Source organism: Anopheles merus, chromosome 3L (genome assembly GCF_017562075.2).
Source record: "Anopheles merus strain MAF chromosome 3L, AmerM5.1, whole genome shotgun sequence".
NCBI lineage: Eukaryota > Metazoa > Arthropoda > Insecta > Diptera > Culicidae > Anopheles > Anopheles merus.
The window spans coordinates 19,733,151-19,758,336 of record NC_054085.1 but is presented as its reverse complement, the minus strand read 5'-3'; the positions used below and the strand labels follow the sequence as shown (position 1 = coordinate 19,758,336).

At 43.7% G+C, this 25,186-nt stretch overlaps 1 protein-coding gene across 7 annotated transcripts; it reads right to left on the bottom strand.

Annotated features, from left to right (window-relative positions):
* Positions 1-1,180: 1,180 nt before the first annotated feature.
* LOC121600641 lies at positions 1,181-25,045 on the bottom strand. 7 transcript variants are annotated; one of them, XR_006005854.1, is made up of 8 exons: positions 24,591-25,045; positions 11,068-11,140; positions 10,769-10,966; positions 9,432-9,545; positions 5,934-6,166; positions 5,751-5,868; positions 3,365-4,832; positions 2,163-2,253 (listed from the first exon to the last, which is right to left on the bottom strand). XR_006005854.1 is itself a non-coding variant. In XM_041929438.1 (7 exons), the coding sequence occupies exons 2-7, from the start codon at positions 11,896-11,898 to the stop codon at positions 2,158-2,160; spliced, it is 1,590 nt and encodes a 529-aa protein (XP_041785372.1). In that variant the 5' UTR covers positions 11,899-12,122; positions 15,050-15,520; the 3' UTR covers positions 1,181-2,157. The 7 variants fall into 7 exon arrangements, 3 of the variants coding, with proteins under 3 accessions (XP_041785372.1, XP_041785370.1, XP_041785371.1); XR_006005852.1 differs by lacking the exon at positions 24,591-25,045 and adding an exon at positions 15,050-17,882 and having other exon boundaries at positions 11,068-12,122; XR_006005853.1 differs by lacking the exon at positions 24,591-25,045 and adding an exon at positions 15,066-17,882 and having other exon boundaries at positions 11,068-12,122.
* Between the last annotated feature and the right edge of the window lie 141 nt (positions 25,046-25,186).

Genomic DNA, 25,186 nt, shown 5'->3' with positions numbered 1-25,186 from the left:
TTTACGCTTTTTCGCGATGTTGTCACTTTTTGTCAACTTTTGTCAACTTTATTTAATGGCTACTCTATGTTACGAAATATTAACAAAAGCTAAAAAAAGTGACAAAAGCTCACGTTTAGAAAAAAATAAAATAAATTTGACTTACGCGAAAATCCGAGTTACGCGAATGTCTCCGGAACGCATTACTAGCGTAACTCGGGGAAATACTGTATATGCCACGATTAGATGAGGCTAGGCGAAATACATTGCTAGAAAAGGACAGCAATATAATGATGAGTTTCAATACGCCATCTATTGAGCAAACCAGTGAAGCTATGGCGCTTTTGTGTTTTTTTTTCTTCTATGGTCACTTGATTTTCCTTAATCTGTGGCGCTTGGGTATGGTTTGAATAAAAATTATACAGAAAAATGTTCAACAAAAATAATTATCGAATTAACAACCATTTAATAAGACAGTTTTCTTTCTTAACCAATGATGAAACGAACATCAGTGAAAGTGTTGGAAATAAGCATTGAGCAATGCTACACGTAGGCACACATGCAACGATAAAGAGTTCCGTTCTTTTTATCATTTTTATTGGCCAGTTATTGAGCGTAGTAACTGTTATCACCGGATTACGGGCATAAGTAGATATATATTTGTTTGTTTTTTTTTTCTTTGTGGAGAACTTCAGGACGTGAAAATAGTAACACAAATTCTACATGTCTTTAGGGGTGAGCGTGCATCACCACACCACCACGCGCACCAACCATGGCTACAGGGGGGATTTCCTTCTCGCCAATGCTTTCCCAAATGCTCTCTACTCTATTTGCTAATCACCACACCTTAACTTGCTGCAAACTAGCGCAAAGATAAGTGTTAAAGAACAACAGCCCAGGGAGAATGTTAATCATGATGGATTGAATAATGTCATCCGTGCTGGAGTATTACATCGACACATTTTCTTACCCTCACTACTTTTTCTTTTCTCTCCGCCTCACTCTCTCCCTCTCTCTATCTCTCACGCCCGATTGCACTATCTAAGTGTGATTTGATATCACTTTACCTTTTTTGGTTGACCTTCCACAGTCTATTCTAATCCGTCAAGATCATTTGATTACTCCTCCCGTAGTCCATTACTCCATGTCTCTCATTTTCTCTTTCCCGCTTTTCAATTATGAACAATTCTCTTTTCATTCGTTTTCGCCGAGCTTACTAATTTCAATCCATTTTCCAACGCAATATTTAATTAATCTTCGAAAATACATCATACCGACCATCGATCATCGTTTGTAACGGCTTTGCTTAATTGAGCTGTGATCACGCGAGCGTTTTGCCGTTATGAAGAAACGGTTTGGTTTATACAGATATGTAGTGTGTATTACGCAAACTGAGACTCAAATTAGCCATTAAAAGCTGTAGAAGATGACTCGAAATATTTTGTTCTTAAAAATGTCAATCGAAATGTACACGCGATGAACCTTTTTTACCATAAAACATGCGTTGCGCGAACGTTTTTGGTTGCAACATGTAATAAAGTTCACATTTAGCTACGGTTGCTACTGACAAATATCGTGTAGTAATAATGGAAAACCGAAACTAACCTTTCTTGTCTTCGCTACATTGCTTCGATTTTTCAATCTCAAATTCACCAATTCTTTTCTCATTTAACTATATTTCGTGTTTCCTATCCGCTTCTGCCCTTCCTTGTACGATCCATTCAAATTCAATTCTTCATTTGTTTTTGGCATCCATTTCCATGCAGTGGTCGTCTGCTGCTTACCTAAACTTCCCTCGTTCTTCCTAGGCTGCTCTATATTATTTAAATGCTTGTATTCAATTGGCTGCTCGAGCGGCGTGCCGGAGCAACGCAATGTTCTTCTACTGCAAGGAGAAAAACTTAATACACTTCTAGTTGAGATACAAACAGAAACACACACACACACACACATACGGACACAGTGACTCATGCATGTCGTGCATGAGCTGCATCGAAAGTAACGTTTAGATATGCTTTAAGCTTACAAACTTAAAGCTTTACACCACATCTGAGGAGAGTGAAGGGAAGTCAAGCTCGCCGTAAAGTATTCAGTAGAGGGAGGAGGAAGGAAAATACACCGGCTCCCCACCCTCCCGTGGGCACAGGGAAAGAAAACGGATGGCGGCAGCACACTCGCCTAAACTGACGGTTTCTCCGTTTTCGAGCGTGTTTTGGTGACCTTTTCCAGCTTCTTGGTGCGTGGTAGCGTCGTACAGCTAGCCGACATCTTTTCCTGCGGGCGAAAAGGGAACACAAATGGAAGGAATTAATTTATTTTGATAGAGCTATTATACCAACAGCAACAAGCAACAGCCGTGTAACGATCGGCGGATGCAATGGTGCACCGAGTAATTAGCGACTCGCAGTTATAAGACGTTCACACAATCGAAAAGGCAGCTCAAGATGCAGATAAAGTGTGAAAACATAAGCGACTCTCTCATGCGCAATTTGCTTTCTTTCTTGCAGCACGAGCATCGTGGTGGTGTGGGTTTGATTCCTTTTCTGCTGAAATCACATGAGATGAGAGACGATTGCCGTCACAAGCTTCACAAATGGTTACAGAAAATCTTAGAATAAAACGAACAACTCAAACATTAGTCACAGCATCTATCACTAGAATGATGGTCAGACACTCTAAGGAACACGTTTGATTTTTAGTAACCCGATGTATGGAGAGAATAAATGTTGTTGCTAATTATAGAAAACGATACATTTGCTTTAACAAACAACAGTTGAATGCGATGCTTGACGAGTCCTTCATATGCATAATTTAATTGGAAGGGATTCTCTATCAGCATACCCTACGGTCTCGATCTCATTTTAATCATTTTATCAAAAGTCAAAGAAACAACTCTAAATACTAGTTGATTTGATGTAACAATTTTCATTAATTTAATATAATAGTCCGATTATTGAATTAAGTAGCAAATTAGCATCATATCACATTCAACTGTATCACCATTCCAAAAGCACACCATTAAACGAAGGAATACAGGACTTTACACTTTAGCTCAAGACCGTGGCACACTTTCTCGAATCGTTCTTAAGCAATGCCAAAACTACGGCATGTTGCTTGAAAACGCTGATGATTCCTAAATCAATAGGATGCAATGCTGAATTTGTGACACATTTCACGAACACACCGTAGACTTAAACATTGCTTACGAACGATTCGGGAAAGTGTGCCACGGACTTGAGATAAATTGTAAACTGTCATTCCGAACAAAAACAATGATTCATTCAAAAAACCACGAAATGAAAATAATGATAAACAAAAAGCTAAAACAAAAATCTAAACACGACAACCGAAATATCTCGTTCGATCGTTTCTTTGTGCTCCTAACCTTCAACCCGTTGACGGCCACAAAACGTGACCGAAATAATCCTCTTCAAGTCCTCTGCTAGATTTGCTTAAATTTCAGTCTCCTTCGGATGGCCTGCGGTAGCAGCAGACTGTTGTGCCGGTGTTGTTGCCGTTTGTTCGCCATGTCCCTTAAACATGCCCGTCAGGGAGCTCATAAACTTTTTCGGTTTGGATTTTTCCGGTGCTGCTCCGGCCGGTGAGCTGGCACTACGTGCTACTGCAGTGGTCGTTGGTTTTGCAGTCACTTTCGTCTTTTCAACGGTTGCTTTCGAAGCAGCCTGAACTGCTACGGTAGGAGCAGTAGTAGGAGTGGTCACCGTGGTTGGTTTATTGGGCTTTTCCCGAACCACAATCATCTCGGGCGGTGGCGGAACCGGCGGTGCCTTACGCTGCTTGCCAAAGGATGGATGCTTTTTCGGCGGCACGGACGGAACGCTTCCCTCGGCGGCCAGATTGATTACACTGCCCGTACTACCCTCAGAAATGGCGAGGGATGAACTCGAGGAGGTTAAGTTGGAGTTGGACGATGCCGCTGCGAGTAAGTTGGATGTCTCTTCGGGTTGGCTGATCGTGTCCAAAGTGGGTTCTTCGACAGCAATGGTAGGATTTGGATTTGGTTCCTTTTCTTCGACAACTGCAGGGATCTCAACTGCTGCTTGCTGCACTTCAGTGGTAAGAGCAGTTTGTAGTTGCGCTTCAACATCGCATTCAAGGTTAGATTCATTTTCTGTCCCTTCCGTTTTAGCAACTACTTCAGGAGTTTCTTCAGGCACAAAATTATCGCTCTCGATTTCATCCTTAGGCGTTTCGGTTTTTATAGTGGTCACAGTATCAGTAGCAGTGTAGTCTTGTTCAAGTGCCTCTGCAAGCGGTTCTGCAGCCTCTACCTCTAAGAATTCATCATTCTCGTTCGATGAAATGGAGATCGTATCCTGAAAGTCGTCATCCCCAGCGGGCAGAGGTTCAACATTTGCAACAATCTCCTCTCTTATTTCGTAACCATTGTTCAACTTCTCTTGCTTCACAGAAGCAATCTCATCATCCTTTGCAGATTGGTCGACTACCTCAACTACTTCCTGCTGGGGTTTGTCCTCTGTAGCTACTTCTTGAGAAGAAAGCGTCTGTTTGGAACTTTCACGATCAACGCCGTTCTCACGCCTCTGCTGCTCCTCCATCCAGGCTAGAAACAGTTTATATTTATCGTTCATTTCAGCCGGCACACCGGATGGCTGCGTATTGCTGGAGCTATAGATTGGAGGTGCGCCGTGTTCGACCGTATGACCTGCCTGGGTAATGGCTGGCAGCGAACTGCTGCCACCAGGATGCAGCTCGTAAATGGTAGCACGTTGCTGTGGAAAGAATCGATCGTTCTGAGGACCTCCACGGCCGTAAAGCATATGCTGATCTTGCTCGTCGTAAAACACATCGGCACTATACTCCTCATCATCCTGTCGTTTAAAAAATATCGCACCACGTGATGTCGTTAACAAAAAACGATAATGAAAACAATGCTTGGAACTTAAAAGAAAATCAAATTTAAACATGTCCGCTGAATGTATTGTGGTGCCATGAATATAAGTAGCAGTGCTGCAAAATGTCATGAGCATCACGGGATGTTCACCAACGAAAAAAATGAACATATCCTTGGTAGCTTGATGCTCATTGCTGATACTCAATGAAAGTGCATCATTACATGCGAATGCTTGAGTCCAACGTAATACTCTGACTGAAAACCTGAGCTTAATGTCGGTGCAAGTATAATCATGATTTTTCTGCCTGTGAACAGACCTGCCAAATGCCACTGTTTCAGTCACCAACAGTCATGACTGAAACGAAGCACAAATCAGCTCACGTACACAACTGCGATGATCAGAGGTGAGGTATCTCCCATGACCATCGTGATGATCACCGACCGAAAATGTCGCAACCAAGTGACTGACCAAGAGTTGGTTGCACACAGTAGAGCTCGTGACGCTGACATTATGTTGTTTCAGCCAGAAGTTGTCATGACTACGTCAGTGACATTTTGCAGATTTGATCACAGTAAAAAAAAGTCATGACACAGTGACTGACCAAGCGATGGTCACAAAAATATCACGAAGCATGCATTGGTCTCACCAATTGTTTTGAGTATCACTTCTGATTATCACGATTAAGTACGTGACGCTGACATGAATTTTGTTTCAGTCAGATTTTTTTATGACAGTGACATTTTGCAGCACGTATTGTAGGTGTAAGTTGCCAAAACTGGGCTTGAACTGCTGTGCTGTGTACCTTAGAGTTTTTTTTCTGTCTTGTAGGCAATATTATGTCCTTGTATAGCTTTATCTATAATTATATGCTTTACTCCACTAACTAATACTCACTTCTCGCGTTTTGGATTTCAGTCTCGGGCGTGCCGTGTTGCTCATCGACGCCGTTCGGCTCAGACCTGGTTCGGCGCTCGAGTATCCCGAGCTAATATCATCGGACGAGCGAATGTAGCTAAAAGCATAAAAAGAAATTTGAAAAAAGCTCTTCATTTAACACACAATGTACACGACACTCACTTGTACGGTGGCGCTGCAGTAGCATGGTACGGTGCGGCGGCAATCTCCACCTCCGGGAAGTACATCTCCATCTGCCGGCTGCCTGACGACGATCGGGAGCTCTTCGACCGTAGCACGCGCTGCGGCCGGTTCACAATCTCATCGACCTCGTCCTGCGTTCGCTGCGTGTCCGGTTCGGAGAGATCGCTCAAGCTGTAGCTTTTGCGTAGCGTTTGCACAAGCCCACCACCACCCTGGGGAAGGAAAAGAAAATGGTGAAATTCAAACCCAACCCCGCCCAGCGCATTAATAAACGGTATTCAAAAGGAGCCTTTTCTCGGCTTAGCACATTCTTATTGAGGTGTACAACGCACCACTCTTCAAAATTGTTCGTATCTCTGTGTATTAGGAAGGTGTGTGTGTGTGTGTTCTGTGGATAAGTGCATTGTGTGATGATTTATTGTTTGTACAATGAAATGAATTATTAGAGTATAAAGTCAAAACAAAAACATAGAAAAAAAGGGAAATTAAATTAAAGATACGTACCGGACACATTACACAGTGACAGATTGGGCAAAGCTCGAAGCTTAAACAAAATTGGCAAAACGGCAAAGCTCAATTACAGCTCTATAAGGTCTGGTCAGTAAGCTTGCAATAAGCTCCCTAAAATGCTCCAAATTCACAGAACTTACCCATTATTATTATTGATTTTTGTTTAGCATACTACCGAAGCGTGCCTGTGATCAAACTCCTAAAACTGCTTTCCTTTACATCTCGGTTACATCGGCTTTCGCTTAACTTTATTCGTATCATCAATTTGAAATTCTAAAGCAATGGTCAGTCGAGAAGGAGTACCAATTACCGTAGTTACCGTATCAATCTGCTCTGCGTGTCTCAACTCTCACATAAAAAAATGCCCCTGCGTTAAGCTACATTTACTACTACTTTGAGCGTTTTGATCCTAAACATAAACGTGACAAGTCCACCACGGCTTTTGCTAGATTTCTTCCTACCGAAACAATTTGTGTGACAAATCCTTCCTTTGTAAATCGTTTTGCTGTGCTATACAAACAAACTTAACTTTTTCTATAATGTCCTTTACACACCTCCACTTCATCAAAAGTTTTGTCGCAGTCCTAAACTGTTCCTTTCTGTCTTTTCGTACGTGTTTATCATTGCTCTACTCCCTTCCCTTGGCAGTTATTCGAGATCTGCTTCCAACCGAAAACTATAAATTCAAGACAAGCAGCTAATTGGTTCTTTTTTCCTGTTTTAAGCACAAAAAGAAAAGCCAACCTGTTCGTAATTTAAGCTTTATAGCATTTGGCCCCCTTAAATCCTAAAACGTAAACAAACACACGACGGCTGATTTTAATTTTGGTTCTTCTCTTTAATTTCCCAGTGATTTGCACCAAAATTCATTTTTTTCTACGCGGCAACACCCTTCAAACTCTTGCGCAATAGAGAAAGAAAGAGAGAGAGAGAGAGCGTGTGTGTGTATGAAATCATGGTACATGAGTTTGTTTACTACTACTTCTACTACCAGTTACGATTCGTTTGATTTGAGCGTCAGATTCAGAAGCTGTTCAGTTGGTACGTGCTGCAATAGAAGAGAGAGAGAGAGTAATGGAAGAGAGAAAGAGAGAACGACAATTGCCCAGTTGTGCACAGAAAAAAGAGAAAAATAACACAATCAACAGACAATGTGAAAAGAAACAACTAAACACGCACAAACGTTTTAAAAAGATTAATTTGAAGTTCGTTAGAAGACAAGAGCAAACCAAGCGCGTTAGAGGATCGAAGGGGTTAGCCGCATATAAGCCATCCCTCTGCACGGGCTCCCTGAATTAGTTCATTGCAAAGCAAAGACAGGTGGCATTTGTATCGTCCTATTTAAATCTCTTTAGTAAAACACGATCGTTAAGGGATCGGTTGGATCGTTTTGGTCCTTTCCGTCTTGTACGTACGAGTGTCCCTGAACCTGTCTCATTATTGCCCTGAGTTGCTAGTAGGTTAATCCTCGTTTTTTCTTGTATCATTTTCTGGAATGTGTGCCCTATAATATCGACCAGCAATAACTCCCGCTGCCTACACAACATCCATCTCAACGCCCATCTCTACACTCTCCACCTCGGCGGCAGCGGCGGCAGCGATCCCATTCACTTTCCGACGTCCACCGGCAGCAGCACTGGACGCTGCTTTTGTGCCAGCTTTCCCACCAGTCACTCCGACCGCTTTGGTACTTTTCTTGGCACGTCCCGGTTCCTTGGCGGTAGTACCTTTCGCCCTCGTCGAGGCACTGGCGCGGGCCACACTGCCACCTTCCGTACCGTCGGACTCTTCCTCCGCACTGACCGTGGTAATGGCACGCGCTCGTCCACGAATTCTACCACCGCCAGCCGCGGACGACGCAGTGGTGGTAGCACTCGAAGTGGTCCCCAGTATAAGATCCGTTTCGGACGCCAGGAACCGTTCCTCATCCTCGCTGTCCATCTCGTAGATGATGGCGGGCTGTTGCTGCTGCTGTGCCCGGGCACGTGTCATGCTGCGACTGGAGCTCATCGTTGCCCGTCCTCCTCCTCCTCCTCTGCTGTTCAGTGCCGAGTCAACCGATTGCGAACGCCGGACGCGTCCCGTCGCCGTGCCGGCGGTGGCGGCAGTGACCATTTGCCCCTCATGCTCATCTTCGCCCGACGTCGCATGGTCCGTCGTATCGCGCGTGTTAGTGTGTAGTAAGCCGTTAGGGCGTGCCGGTTCGGCACCGGAAGCACGGACAGCTGCTGCAGCGGCCGCACTCATTAGCAGTGAGTTATCGGATTGACTAATGCGCATCATGCTACCGAATGGGGTGTCAGTTTTAGTGCCTAAAACCTTTGCGTACGGGAAAAAAGGCAGGAGCGCGACGAAGGGTAAATGGTAGTAGGGAAGGCAAGGAAACAGCAGGGTAGCGGGAGTTGCGGGTAGGTTATAACCAACGGAAGAAAAACAAACGAAAAAAAGGTCGAATTTTGATTTTGTTAATATAATACGATTTTGCGCGTGTGTGTGTCGGGGGTGTGCATTATTGGCAAAACGCATCGTATGTGTGTTTGATTTTAGCCACAAATGAGTGCTTTTATATATTACAAATAACAAAAAAATGCAAAACCCCTAACCAGGCATTCATTGCACTTTTGTGTTGAGTTTACATTAAACTATTGTTATATTATTTCATTTGAAGCAACACACAAAATACGTTCATCACAGATAAAAAGGCCATTAAAATTATGTTAAGCATTCACAGCTCCAAAATAAAACATAGAATAAATTATTAAAACAGCATTTAAAAGAAAAAAAAAACTCAAACATGACTGCGTGTGGCGTGAGAATGAGATACTGTTGTTAGCCAGGACTGTTTGTTGTTTGTGGATTTTAAATCAATTTACAACATCGTTTTCTTGTTCGCAAAAAAGTTGCTTCCCCTTGACAATGTTACTACCGTCTTCTGATCGGCTTTTAGGCCTCGCTTGAAACACTTACCTTGATGGCCGTTTGCATGATAACGTTCGTGGCATAGTTAACACCCTTCGAGCCCAGCTGCAGCACGGCGGTGTAACCCTTCTCTTTGGCTTGATTGATGTAGTCGTCTATTTCCTGTGTAGTCGCGGCGAAGGTGGTAGTAAAGATAAGGAAAAGAGGTGTAAATTTTAGAGCGGTTTGGGCGGCATGCCAAATGTAACAAGAGTGGCGAAGTTTTAAAGAAATTTAAAGTCGTGGCGTGTAAGAATTTCTCTCCTTCTTTGTGTTGCTACAGTAGTAGTGGGTTGAACGCTCCCTGACTAATCTAGACTGGTGCTGGATGGCAGTGAGTCATAGGTTTACCTAGCATCGAGCAGGTTTGATTCAGGTTCATCCGAGAAAATTCCACACTTGGTAGTTGCCGTGTAGTTGCCAGTTTAACATCGTATTCCGTCCAACTAAACCTAGTTGGTGATACGTTTAGTATATCTCAAGGGTTTAAAAGCTTTTAGCGGCCATAACTAGATCACAGTAAAAACAATCAGATTGTATTTATTTGTGTAAACAAATATTCAAAAAATGGTAATATTGCATAAACAAATCACACATGATTTCCTTGAAAAATACAGTTCTCTTCTGCTTAAGCATAAAGACCTAGAGGATCATACTTCTTCTTTTATTACTTTGGCACAACTACCGTTGTCGGCCAAAGCCTGCTGTACCCATTATAGTGGGCTTGGATGTCAGTGACTTACTAACAGGGTTTACCTAACCAATCCGGCAATGTAAAAGCGAAATAGGTCGCCGTAAATACTCCATTCTGCGAGGTAAACCCTCAATTGGACTTAGTCATTTCTAATCGAGCCTTGTGAAGTATGAATCGGGTGTTGAAATTAATGAAAGAGGCCTAAAAGGATTTTTGCTAGCAATCTTCTTAGTTGCAAAATTCTTGGTCACAAAAATCTTCGTCGCAAATCGATTTTGCGACCAAGAATTTTGCGACCAAAAACTTTGCGACCAAGAATTTTGCGACCAAGAATTTTGAGACCAGAAACTTTGGGACCAAGAATTTTGCGACCAAGAATTTTGCGACCAAGAACTTTGCGGTGAAGAATATCCTCTCATGATTCCCTTTTTCGTTATGTCAACGAATGTTACATGGCATATTTGTCCAACGTGTGTGCCCCCCATTTAACTTATGCCATTCAATACAACACAAGGAGCACTTGGCACACGTCACTAAATACATAAAAGTATACCAAAACAGCTGCTGTATGGTAGCCAACACAATCCTCTGTATTCAAACTAACGCCAACTTGCTTGGGGTGCTGTAACTGTGGTAAAAAGGGTTAACTCACCTGTTCGCGGCGTGTCAGCATCGGGTGCACAAACTTGCGATAGAGTGTCGAGCTACCGCGGGTAGCCGGTGACAGCAGCCACAGGACGACGATCACCTTAATTTCGTAGTAGAACGGAAACCACGACAGCAGTATGTCGGTGAACGTTTCGATGAAGGTGAAGAACGCAAACACAATCCAGTACATCATCCATTTTACCTACAAGCCAGTGGGGGGGGAAAACACGCAGATAGTGTAAATAATGTTGAGAAAATCTTTTTTTCTATGTTATAAGGACATTTGCTGAACCGAATACTTACATACTCCTTGACGTTCTTCGTTCGCACCGCCTTGTACGAGGCGTAGGCCGGGTACAGCGTACCGAACAGTAGTCTGAAACCGGGAAACAGTATATTCGAACCGATCGCCCGCGGACAGAAGAAGATGGCGACGAGCGAGCAAAGCCCCATGCCGGTGACGGACATCCGGGGGAACGGGATCCGCGACAGCATCTGCAGTATGGCACCGAAGCGGGTCAGCGAGCTAGTGACCTGTTCCTTACTCAACGGCACCTCCTCAACTTCCTCCAGCAGGACGGCACCATCGCCACGGCGTTGCTGTGGGGCATAGAAGCGTCCACTGGGTGGCGTTCGTGGTCCAACATCAAACCCAATATCCTCGTAGTAGTCGGATTCGTTCAGCGAAGACAGTGAGCCATTCTGGTAGTAAACTCCACCCTGGTGGGCACGAAGAAACCGGGCACGATCATCCATCCTTCTACCGCCGGGGCTTACACTATCCGCTCCGTCACTGAGAGAGGCTGTATCGCTGAGATAGGCGGAGTCGTACTGCGACGGAACACCACCGTTGGCCGATCGTCGGCGCGTTTGCCCGAGCGGTGGCGAATGAGTCGGCGAATAATGGTAGGCACCACGGTACCACTCCGCCGCACCCGGGACGATCCCGGCGTATCCCGGCGGCGTCGGCCTGGGCGACGATAGTTCGGGCAGCAGTCCTCTATTTATAGGATAGTTGCGTACCTCGAACTTGCTTATGAGATCGCTGACATTGTTCAGCCCGTCCAGGGTCGGTGGGAGACTCGGTGCGGCCGGCGCCTGTTCAAACCGCCCTTTCTGTTCCTTTCTGTGCATCGCGCCAAGCAAAAACAAAAACGTCGTGGGTAAGCGACAAACGCGATCACATTGACGGTGGACTTATGCGCGGTGTGGGGATTGCTCCTTTCGTCCGGGAAAGAAGGGGTTTCGGAACTCCACTCACGCCGTTTTGCACAAGCAATTTAACAACACAAAGGAAACTGAATGTGAAGCAAGCACACAAGCGATGCACCCGCGTCCTTTGGCGTGTGTTTTGATGCCTGAAGAAATGGAAAAGAAAGCATGGAAAACGCGGCATCCACAAAACGGCCCAAAAACAGCAACTCCCAATCGATTCAAATCACAACCCATCGGCAGCAGCAGCACTGTAGGCCAAATGTAGGCCAAATCTTTAAAGCAAACACACACATATACACCTCGAGGGCCCAGCCAAACGGTTGCCAAATTAGAACTAGAACACAGTGCCGTCGTCTTCGGCGTCGCCGCCGCCAGCGTGGTCGTGGGACGCGCGCTGTTTCTAGTCATGCTGAACCGCGCCGAGCTCCACTTTTTGGCACGACGTTGCCCTCTCACGCGCCAACGACGGCAGACGACGCCGAATGCAATGCGTTAAGGTATGGGGCAATGCGACGAAACGCATGCTGCCGCACACTCTCTCTCTATCCAATTGATCGTCCCGCAATGATCGTGAAAGTGAAAACTGTTTCAGCTTTGGGTCTGGCTTTTCTTGCGAGTGAATTAGGGGTCAGAAGAGCACATGAAATATATTACAACTAATCGGTAATGGAACGATAATTTAATGATTTATGGTTAATGTACAGGACATATTTGATTGTGATATGTCTCTAGAGGACATTAAAAAAGAACGAAATTGACAATAATTCAAGCAGCGAATGGAAAAGACATTGAAAAATGGATGAAATGGTCTTTCAGACGATGCAAATTTTCAGAACTATCACTCCAAAAACCTCCTTTTGTCGGCTCCTTTTGTCTTTTTAAATTCTAATGATGTTTATGAAGCATTTACAGAGTTCCTCTACAGTATCAGATCATTGTTCAATCGGAATGAAATGCTCGGACACATTATAAGCACAAATTAACTCGTATAAACCAAAATGGATTTAATAGTGTCATTGCAAAAGGCACTCGATTTTCCTACCGAGAAGAATCGTAGATCAATTCTTATAGGCAATCCGATAATCCGTACATCAATTCTCATAGGCAAGCTAAATTTATCTCATCATAACCAATATGACGATTCTACTCTCACGAAAATGGTTGAAATAACATCACGGATTTCAATATTACATTCGAATATGTTGCCAAGGACCTAAGGATCATACATTTGAAAGAATGTTTTATGTCCTAAACTACTCTCAAGGTCCATCATTTTATTAGCTAAGCAACCGAATTTATCAGCAACAGAAGATTTGCTGGTTGAAATTGGTTAGTTGTTCACAATTAGATTGAAGTAACAACTAAGTTTGAATTTGAGAATCAATTTTGCGGCACTTGAAACAGTTTTCAGACCAATAATTGTCCCATGAAATAGTTCAACTGTAGTGCATGAACGGTGATGTAGAAGCTTTGAGTTTCAATATAGAATATCATTACATTCTGGAACTAAAAAAATCCAACTAGACTTCTTATTCCAATTGAAAGTGTAAAAATGCTCCTAGGAAACATGTCATTGGCCTGTGTATTTATTAAGAACCTCAACAAACTTCAAACCTCAAAACGAGCATTTTTGTTTATTTCTTGCGGCATAATTCTTACTTTTAAGAAAAAATAAACCATTGCCCAAGTGTCGATGAGCTGTTACTCGCGCAAACGAAAGCATTCCGATGCGCTCGTTTGCGTACAGTGCATCCTCTACCAGCTCTCCCTCCTAAAAGCAATCATTCTTCCTATGCCTAGCCACGTAAATACACAACTATGCACGCGTTGTTCACTACTGCACCCAATCATGGGGTACGCTGTGTGTGAGCTTCTCTTTCCTTCCCGAACTCGGGGTTTTTACCGTCTAATTTTAGAGTCCAAACAAAAGACATTCTCGCCGTATGGTTCGCACAAGCGGCCCGGAAGCAAGCAAATAGGGAAGACCGAGTGCGTTCAGGGAGTGTGTCGTGTTGAAAAGTGTTTGCCTCAACGATAAGTCCCTTGGGGTTTTGAGTTAGAAGAAGAGAAAAATCGTCAATGGAACAACACACGGTTGGTTGTCTGACATTGGGTGAAACTATCGACAAAAAAATGGAACAGATAATTGGGGTGTGAAGTGAAGATGAACATTTACATCCGACTTTTTCCGAGTCAGTGTTGTTTGGTTTGTGCTTTCCTAAAAATTGCTTAAGAAAACACATTGCTTTGTACTGCATCATGAACAATAGAGGCAACTATTGGCGGACAGTAAAAAAGCTCACTTGCTGCTAAAACAATTATCGGTAATGTGTGAAAATTCGCAACCAATCATCTACACGTCACGTCCGCCGATCGCGAGGGAAACGATACTGTGACGCACCCAGCCACACCGAACATTCGGGGACAGCACTCAAACCAAAGCATTGTCGTCTGGCAGAGGAGGGAATTGAAACCGCTCGTACAAGGGAAAGGAAACTGCCGAGACACAGACACAACGCGACCAACACCGCGCAAGGGTTCATCCGTTTGGCGTGCGCAAATAAACATCGAAACTGCTGGTGGTTGTGTGTCTTGTGACCGCGGTGAACTCCCTTGCAAAACAGAGAGACAACCAGGGAACGTTCAATGTTCACTGTGTTCACCAACTCGATGCTTCCCATTTTCACCCGGTCCCTGGTGGCGTGTGTTGCAACAAAAGCCAGCCGCCAGCATAATAATTCGCAGGATAACACACACTTATTTTTAAACTCGAACAAAATCACTCGCACGCGCTCGACAGCAAAAAGCCAGTTGAAAATTCAAAGCAAAACCACACTCTATATCACCATGAATGAACTATAATTCAGCAGCTGGATCTATCACTATGCAAACGGCACACAAATGAAAAGGCGAGCTCCATCATTCGAGTAGATAGATGGAGAATTCCTCTTATTAATTGCTCACACTGAAACGCGAAACCGCAAAGAAAAAAACGAGAAACTCTTGAACCGAAAAGAACGATCACACAAGTAAAAAATTGCACTGCGGAAAAGGGAGTGAAAAATCGAACCGTTGATTACACGAACCACGCGCGATTTCACGGGAGCCGTCCGTGGCGGGCTGAGTATTCTTTGCCGGATCGTATCACAGCGTCGGAAAAACTAAGTGGGAAAACATCGGAAAACCCGGGACAAGGCCCACTAGGTATGTGGGCCATGTGGGCGATGAGCCAAGAATGTTGAGAGCGCGAGAGAGAAAAGAGAGAAAAAGGCGAGAAGAGAATTGAACGAGGCATCTAGACACGCAGAACCTTCTGCGCAGGTTTCGGTCGATTACGATCGCAACGAAACCATTCGGTAATGGTGGCTTAAGTACAGTGAGATTCATAAATGTATGTCAGGGGTGGTGAACAAAGTGAGATTTGATTGGAATTTATCCTGCCATTATTTCGATCAGAACAAGCACTAGAACAGATCGATGACAGTTCCCTAACAATTAGGGAGGTTTTTAAATTTAAAGTAGGTTTTTCAATCAATGCGTCATTCGACCTTCCTTTCAGACTATAAAATAATAACTCTTTTCAAACAGGAGAGGACGTCTGCTCAATCATTGACGAGGACCGAGAGCTTTGGACGTTCAATGAAGCTTCTGTAATGCTCAATGTAGTTCCACATGTTTAATGTACTTCCGCACGCTCAATACAAATCCGAACGCTTAATGAAACTTCGCGCGCTTAATGTAGCTCAATACACTCAGTCTAGCTCATTTGAGATACAACTCTCATTTGAGACACAAGTCAAGCCCTAAAAGATCAATGTAGATCCTAACGCTGAACATCGTTCCGTACGGTCAAGATAAGCTTAATGTAGCTCCTTACGCTCAATGTAGCTCCGAACGCTCAATGTAGCTTCGTAGGCTTAATGTAGCTCAATACACTCATTCTAACTCCGTGCGTTCACTGTAGCTTTGTACTCCCATTTACGATACAAGTCAAGCCCCAAAAGATCAATGTAGATACTAACGCTCACCATCGCTCCGTACGGTCAAGATACGCTAAATTTAGCTCCTTACACTCAATGCTTATGCTTCGTATGCTTAATGTAGCTCAATACACTCAGTCTAGCTCCGTACGGTCAATGTAGCTTTGTACTCTCATTTGAGATACCTATTCTAAATTTCGATCCGTATGCTCCTTCAAACTCCAGGAGTTCAATTTCGCTTCCTAGGCTCCTAACATTGAGCATGTAGCTCCATACAGTCAATTACGCAATACGCGGTTTCTGAACAACAAGATTTGTTCTACATATTAACCAAAATACCAAACACACATTCTGAATGTATCTCATTGCGTTGGTTATTAAATTGTTTACAAACTGGGTTCAGTAATCTACAATCCAATGAAGGGAAATCACAGAGCAACATCAGGGCTTTTACTTTCTAGATTAAAGAATTCCCTCCGTAACACTGGTGATTAGTTTTACATTTTAGTACTTTAAATATAATTGGATTAAATAGACTCTAATCTAGTCATGATTGTAAGTCATATTCTGCATTTCGGGACATTATTTATCTCTTCTTCTTCTTCTTATTTAACTTAATAACCAATTTCGATCTCGACTTGCCTTAATAGCGTGCTTTACATTCGTTTATTCAAAAATTGTTTTAATATGAATTTATCCTTATCATGTGATTTGAACCCTGCCCTAGAGCAATGCTGGAAACCATTTGTAGCAGTACACAGTTCAGACTTTCTCAATGCTAATTTAGATACCGAAGCGATATTGAAGCGAGGCAAAATGTGCCAAACATTCATAAAATCTAAATTGAATATCGATTTAAATTTAAAAAAAAAACATTGCTGAGCACACATGTACGCCCATCGCTGTACTGTTGTGGTTCGACGGTTCGTAGTTGATGACGAAATAAGAAATCATTTAAGCGTCTCCTGCGGCGACCAGCAGAATTTGTTCCCTTGCCAACCAAAGAATGAGGTCACCAACCACAGCCAACCAGATGTGTAAGAAATCACGGAATAACATACGGTCAAATAAAACATCTCAAGTGCACCTACACTGGAGCGACTCGATAGCGTTTCGAAGATCACTTACGCGTACGCCACAGCGTACGAGAGAACAGTTTAGCTTTTAGATGATTCAACATATCAAACAGCCGTGTATCAGTTGTGCATTCGCTGCACGATTTCTTAATTGACAACCATTACAATTAAATGCAATAATATTTACATAACGACCTACAGCCTGAAATCGAAATCTTTTAACGCGTTTTTTTGCATTCTTCAAAAAGACGACGCCTCTTACCACGAAAAAATGCACTTTATTCTTAACTGCAAACATGCTTTTATCGCACATCAACAAAATCGGCAATGGAATGTTTTGCTCGTCTTTTATTACTCGATGAACATCTTCCGAACATCTCCCAAGCGCAATAATGATAATAAATGGTGCTCGATTGCTTACGCAATTTATCGAATATATGTTTATTTTGGCAGCGTATTCCCCGAACAGAGGCCGGCTCCCTCCATCAAGCGAGCAAAGTGTGGAAAAGAGCGAAGATGGAACACGAAAATGCTCGTTACCAAACCAAAGACGATCAACACAACCCCGATTCTGTTTGCATGTTTTTATGTACACACACAAACAGGGACGCACAGACGGCCAGTAGACGCGTTTTAAATGCGTGAGCCCCTTTTTTGAAGCAGAAAATCGCCGCCGCCACGGCTCAGACATAAATCAGTTTCGATTTACACCAAACAGCGAGCTAAATGGGAGGAAGATTGAAATATGTACCACCGCGCGCTGAAGATGTAACGAACGATCAAAATGTTTAGAGTTCGATAGCTTCATCCGGTGTAATTAGTCAGAAGCATGACATGAGTTGCTTACTCAATTTTGGAAATGGAAACAAACATAGAATGGGTTTTTTGTACATACATAATTTGAGATAATTGATATTAAAATTTAAAAACAAAGATAAACGAATCAACATCAGGCCATAAACCCTGCAATTGTGTTCAACACTTGAAACAGGTCACACTAGACAAGACCCAAGTGACATTTGTTCTAAATGTTTAACCATGATCTGCTCGAACGGTGCTCGAGATACCAAAAAATGTGGATTTGTGTGTGATAAACCGTGTAAAAAGTATCAAAATTTCGTTTGTGCGTACGAATGACCTTCTTTTATTGGATGATGATGGCGTCCAATTCGTTTTAGATTAATTTGCTTGAATATTTGACGAAAAATAAAGGCACATTTCACGCGTCGTTATGTTCAGAAAATTCTGTGTTTTTTGGTGTAAAATGATTTAACGACCAGTAAGAAGAATTGGAAACGTTATTTCCTTAAAGATAAACATGAAAGCAACGAAAAAGCCACATCACAGTCGATTTTAATGGGCTTGGTCTAAAAGACCCTTAAACTGGTGCAGTTTAAGGGGAGTTTAAGGTGCCAGCAGTTGATGGGAAATAGCTCGAAACCCCGATTTTAGAACTCGAAAATGTCAATTGGGGAGATCAAATACACTAATTTGCATAATTAGGCCAAACACGTTTTGTTTTTTTTTCATTTAAACAAAGCATTGAACTAATAAATTCCACACCCATCACCCACTCACACTAGACGAGTCATTGGTTAAGCCGAAGTGCAACGGTACTTGCGCGGCTCGGGGGTTAACAAACTAATGACACGCACTAGGCAGCAGGCATCGAAAATAGAATGGTGCGTGACAGCTTGATCCTATAGCATGCAAAACAAATAAAGCAAATAATGACAGCCCCCATTAGACAATAAGGTACCGTTTGCTGCCAAATTCCCTCCCTTTCCCTTTGGTCAGCTGATACGAACGATCAAACTCCATTCCTGTAGGAACTTCTACGGAGTTCTATCGTCTCTCCCACAGTGTCCCCCCCCCCAATGTGCTCTGCACCGGCTACTACTGTCAAGCCGGAAACCGGCCGGCATAAACAAAGGCGGGTTACAAGCGCTACTTTGTTTACAAATCGTCGTCGCCGTCGAACGCTACCAAAGTGACGGCCAATAAACCCATCGGCTGCTTCTCCCCCGTTGTCGTGCATTTTACACATTTCCTTCCCATCGTGTGCGCGCGGACACATGACTGCGTGCCGGATGGTTTCCGGCTGGCTTCTTTCGTTACTACTACTTTAACCCGCGTACCGGGTTGGTGTACGAATGGCTAGAAAATAAATTAATATTTCAGCCACGTACGGTTTCCAACTCCCGCCGGTGGGTGTTATCGTCGTCATGGTTCATGGTAAGGAATAGGGCGGGAGTTACACACAGTGACGTGTTTAGCCGGCGGAAAATTATATGCCACCCCCCGCGCATACGGTGATCGGGTTCGGAAATTTGGCCAAACATTCTAGGGGACGACACAGGAGAGAAAGGAAATGGAAGTCATTTTGTTGGCAGTTATTTTGAGTAGTTTTTTTGTTTGTATCTTTTGCCTGTTAATAAGAGTGGGTTTGTGGGTTGGAAAGGATCATTTAAAAAATCGCTTTCTAAAACAGTATAGTTAGGGAGGAATTGCAAACGTAAACGCCCAATAAATGAGTCGCGTTTTGTTCATTCAATGCAGTAAACGCTACTTCTTATTGGTTATTACGGTCATTTCCGCTAAATTTTTGCCGCTAAGACACCAATGTACGACGACAAAGTGTATCCAGTTTGGTCAGCAAATCAACAACGGGTGCAGAAATAATTAGAAATTAACTAGATATTTAACTAAATTATAATAAATATGCTGCTCCAAGGAGCTTTTTGAATTAACATTAATGGTACTATTAATATAAACAAAAATGGATGAAAAAGAGGCAACATTCTCATTCCAAAAAGACTGCAATTTAATTGGCTTGAATAAAATGTTTAGCTGCAACGACTTTAAATATGCTTCAATTGGTAAAACAAATTAAACCCGCACGAAATGAATATCTCACAAGTGGCGTTGATTTTGGCGATTTTGTTTACACGTGAAGGAAGAAGACAATTCTCTCAAGAATTTATCATAACTCGATCGGACCAACCCTCAATGGAACACCCAAAACAACCCCCGAAAACTATTAGCTTTATCGTACGGCTTGTGAAAATGGGTTTCGCCAGGAGTAGTCGTTAATGGGAGGTGATTTACATAGAGTGAACTAAACGAATGGCACTAAGGCACGACATCACCACCATCACCACAAAAATCTGACAAAGCAGACTTGCTGTAAGGTCGGCTTTCACAGGGCGGGTAAGCTTTTGATTGAGCGATCAACTAAAACAATCAAGTAATTGTATCTTTGCCAAATTGAATTATCCAATTCATATTAATTGCGTAAAGTAATTCAACTTTAAAAAGATTTTCAACAACATTTGACAAAAAATAAGTTTTTTTTTATAGATTTGGAATTCTGTAATTTTCTGTTTAGGAATATTCGTTGCTAGAGTATTGCTTTCCTCCAAAAGAACAATTTTTATATAATTAATTCTAAAATTTTAAATCTGAATTAGTCATCCCATGCTAATAAAACCTAACCAGTAAACCCCGTCAGCCCGCAGGGCTTAGAACGTAGGCTGAACAAGTTTTAGGCTCAGGCGGATCAGCTTCACACATCACATCAGAAGGCGCACCACCGGGTGGGCTCACGGGTCAACAACTCCGAGACGAGTTGTGTTCGCCAACGCAGCGAAAAAAAAACACGTGGAGCATGATGATCGTGAACTTGAAACCACAAAAGGTTTTATACCAAAACGATCCCCAGCGCAACGTTCACGCACGATCGGAGCAGGAAATTATGCTTTGCGGAAGTGTGTGTGTATGTGTGTGAATGTTTGGGTGCTGTTGTTACGCTTCACCAGACAGGGATGTAGCCCTTAAAGGGAGATCCAATTGCAAGGGCAGGGGGGCCCATAAAAGGTGTGCCCGCCCGGGAGGTAACGTGTCACACGATCAGTTTCAGTTTTGGGGTAAAAGTAAACACGTGGGAAAAAAGGCTTTTGTGTCGTGCGTAGTAGTTGTGTCTCTTCTGAGATCATTTTGGGAAGACTGCTGAAAGGGTACCGCGATTTTGGGATGTTTGTTTCACTTTCGAAAAAATGAAACTGTAAAACCTGTTCCACGCGCGTTGCTCGCTGGATGAGAGGAAGGCCGTTTGCGCTAAAGCTGGGCAAGCGAGTTAAGGACGTTTGCGAAGGAAAAAGGCGAAATGACATCATGTCACCATAGATGGCAGAAGTAAAACTAAAATTAATAGGCATCATTTGTATCGAACAATAAGGGTGCCACAGTCCTAACACTCCTCTGCTACTCGGGTTTAGCCAAATGATAAATACCCATAAAAGATTTAATGTAAATGCCTTGAAGAATATAAAAAAAATCGTTGCTATAAAAATATTTTACTTCACATAAAAATATCAATTAGGTTCAGCCGCAATATGGGTCTTAATAAGCCATTCATTTTCATTCAATCTGGCTGTGTCTGTGGACCAACTGCTACCGTTTATCCAGAGAACGGAGTATATGAAATCATCATCCGTGTCCCAGTGGCAAGTGGCATTCATTCACTTCATTTCAGAGCTCAGAAACGTTGGCGTTCCTGCTGGTCGTTGCCGTCGTCTTCAAACTCGGTACACGCCCGTGCACGAGAGTCATTTCAATTAGCGACAAATTGAACTGCCACATTCACCTAGGACCGACAGACACACCTCTCCTCTTCACTCAGTCGCTCTGGTTTATCAACCGCGAACCACAGCCTTTGCAAAAATAACGCTCCCGATCCAGTCGAGGCGTTGGGATCGTCGGATCGTCTTCATCCTCAGCAAAACCGTCATCCTACGCGGCACTCTGGCAAGACAAGGTACATTACCCGGAAAGAGGTTATATGGGCGAAACATTTGGCCTGACGAACTTGACTTGCTGGGTGTGCTGCTGCAGCGGCTCAAGGTGCCGTAACGAACGATTAACTTTGTCTTCCTCTCTTGGACGGATTGCTTGCAACCTTAAGGTTAGGACCATCATCTCCGGTTTGGAGTACGATGTACGATTTGGATCGTGTATGTGAGTGCGGTAAGTTGTAATCAGCTGATGGTTTGCCGTCGATATGCTAGCAACGCACACAAACAAACACCCGTAAAGAACATATGATGTGTGTTTGTGTGTCGGAACAGAGAATTCCAAACGGCAGAACCAGTTGAAGGTGATTCAACAGCTTCGCGACGGTCAAACACATCCCGCTCGCGCTCGCGGCCCTTCTCCGATGCGTGCACCCCTCCCTCCCGAGCATAACACTAGTGGCCTCCGAAACAAAGGAAGACACGGCCGACGGGGCAGCAAAAAATCAATAATGAACTCGTTTTGACCGTACATGGGCACAGAAGCCTTGGAGGGGAAGGAATCGCTTACGCGGTATGGTACATATCGGTTCGCCAGGTGCTGTGCTGCGAGCTGTAAATGCGTGTTTCGCGCTGATGTTTTCGCTTCGATTGCACTATTTTGTGCAAGAGAGCAGGGCTCACAAACACGCCAGAGCCAGACTTTTTTGGGGCGTACATGGAAAATCCGTACATGGTGGGGTGGAATGTTTTCCGCTGGCATTCTGACAAGGCGATGAGAAGCATCAAGGAGATATTAGAAGTGTATTTCTGACAGGTGTAAGCATAACCATAAAAATGTGGTATAAGTATTAGGTTAGGTAGTGGATCTACTGCCATGAGCTAACTACTTGACAAATACACTTAAATAAGGTAAATTTATTGTTCAATATACATTCAATGTTGAATATTTGTGAAACAATTCCTTTGCCTGTTAACCAAATGCACCGATGGTTTTCTATTCCATTTCAAATTATTCCACCAAATGGACGCCACATGGCGGCGACAACCAGTCTGGCCTCGATTATCATCTCTGCCTCTCAACCAACCGCCACCCAGCTCAGCGGCAATTACACGTGGCAGCTTACGGCGGGAGGTGGCCAAAAGGCAATCACACCCGATTGGGTGCAATGTTTCTAATTGAAAATACAGCTCTGACCGCATATCGTACCAGCTCGCCAGCCAGTCCAGCTAGACTCAAACAAAGTCAAACAAGCCATCGCAAACAAAGTGTCCACACTACTGCGCATTTCAGTGCTGGCTCAAATTGGTTATCGGTTGGCATAATCTTCTCTTTGTCAGCTGGTAGAAGAAAAAACAGAATTCGATCGTATCACAAAATGCACGTGATCGATCGCATCCGCTTGTGACAACATGATGCTTCACGTTGGAAGCCTTCAACGAAGTATCAAGTATATGGTGCAGGTATATGGCGGACGAAAGGCATATGAAATTCCTTACCAGCTAACATTTTGATAAATATAATAAAAAAATTCCTAAAAGTATAAAAAGAAAGATACATTAATGCATTCTTTTCGCATCGCATGCCCTACTGCGTGTTTTCCCGGGCTTTCGTGTCCAACGTGCAACGAGCGATGGTGACGAAACGTTGGAAAAACAACACACACACCGCCCTTCAACGGACACAAACGTTGCACCTGACAACCGATCATAACAATGCTCAGCGCTCAGAATGGCCCTGCTGCTCGCGATTCGCCGCCCGCTTCCCTTTTGCTGCAAATATGACCAACAGTGACGTAAAAAATCAGAGAGTTTAATGTAAAGAAAAAAAGCCCAACCTGGGTTGTCGCTTTTGCGATGCCGTTCCAGTCAGTAATCGCCCACCGCCAACGGGCCACCGAAATGTAACGCCGAATTACATCACGAGGAGGGCACCACACCACCGCGGTACCGCACACGCATGTAATATAAAAGGGTTGCGCGTTTCGTATGCACATTTACGATTCTTTTGAACGTACTGTTAATTTTCCCCCTCGTGACGGACAACAGTGCGTGACGGTCCCGCGCTTCCATCGGTGTGGACAAAGCGGGCTTTCCATTTTCGGAACGATTTATAAATAGTTTGTGAAAAACGGTTGCCTTTTTTTGAACGACATTCGCAGCTAATTGTGATTTCAACATCCCTTTGGTGGTTTTTGAACAGCTGACTCACACAGGAGCAGCTGCAACGGAGCAAGGATGCGTTTCGTCTCATGCTTACTCGCTCTTTTTCAGGCGCGCTCTCGCTCGCTCGCTCTCTTTGACGTGCCTTTACATCTGAGCAATCCTTGTGTTCGGTGGCGAATGATGATGGATAACCAAGGGCGACACGGGATCGATTTTTCAGCCCGCTGTCATCAGCTTCTCTTGCGTTTGGTGGAATTGAAATTTTGACTTTTTTGGAGTTGGTAATTTGCACGCTGACCTACGCTGTTTTGCTCTCCATCGGTGCCATACTGCTGCTATTGCTGCCACCTTTAACTGGCGACCCTGGGGGGGTCTGGCCCCCACAGATCCCATATAAGGCGTTCCTTTTTTGTGTAAGGACGAATGTATTGTTGTTGTTTTTTTTTCGTTCCTCCTTTGCTCGCTCGTTGTACTGAAGAACCATTTTTGGGCCGGTGGTGGAGGACTTCGTAGCGTCTGAAACGGCTTCGAAATCCTCCCCAACCATAGATTTTATAGAAAATAAAGAAGACATTTTGCGCATTCCTATACACACTCACATCACTAAACGCGAAACTATTGCACTAATCATTGTGGGCTGTTTTTCTCAGTGGTGACGCCTCATGGATCCTTCTGGTAGCAGCGCTCCCTTCAGACGGGAAGGTGATGAGATTTTTGCAAAAACACACACACACACATACACGGAGACGCACACGGATCAATATTTCACGGCGATCTAGGAAAAAGGCTCGTTATTTTTCCCACACTTTATCAACCAGCCACGGGATGCGGCGCCACACCTCGTCCGTCCTATCCACGGAAGGACGGAAAGGGAAACATAAAGAGCATGTACACACACACACGCACTGGAAAACACAAACAACAAACAAAACAACGGGCCGCGAGCTGTACACAGTGAATTTTTTTTACTGGAGCGACACACACTCGCACGTTCGGTACCGACGGGCGAACGATCTTGTTTGAGCGCGCATGAACAAACGGCGACGGAATGCGATGGGGGATTTTCCGTTTTTTTTTTTGTTTCGAGCGTTGACGTTACAAAAAGCAAAACAAATTTGGTGCGCCGTGTTTACGCTGGCGTGTTGAGGCGTCCGTTGATGGTTGGCGGTATGCCTTTTCGTAGTTTGATGTTGTG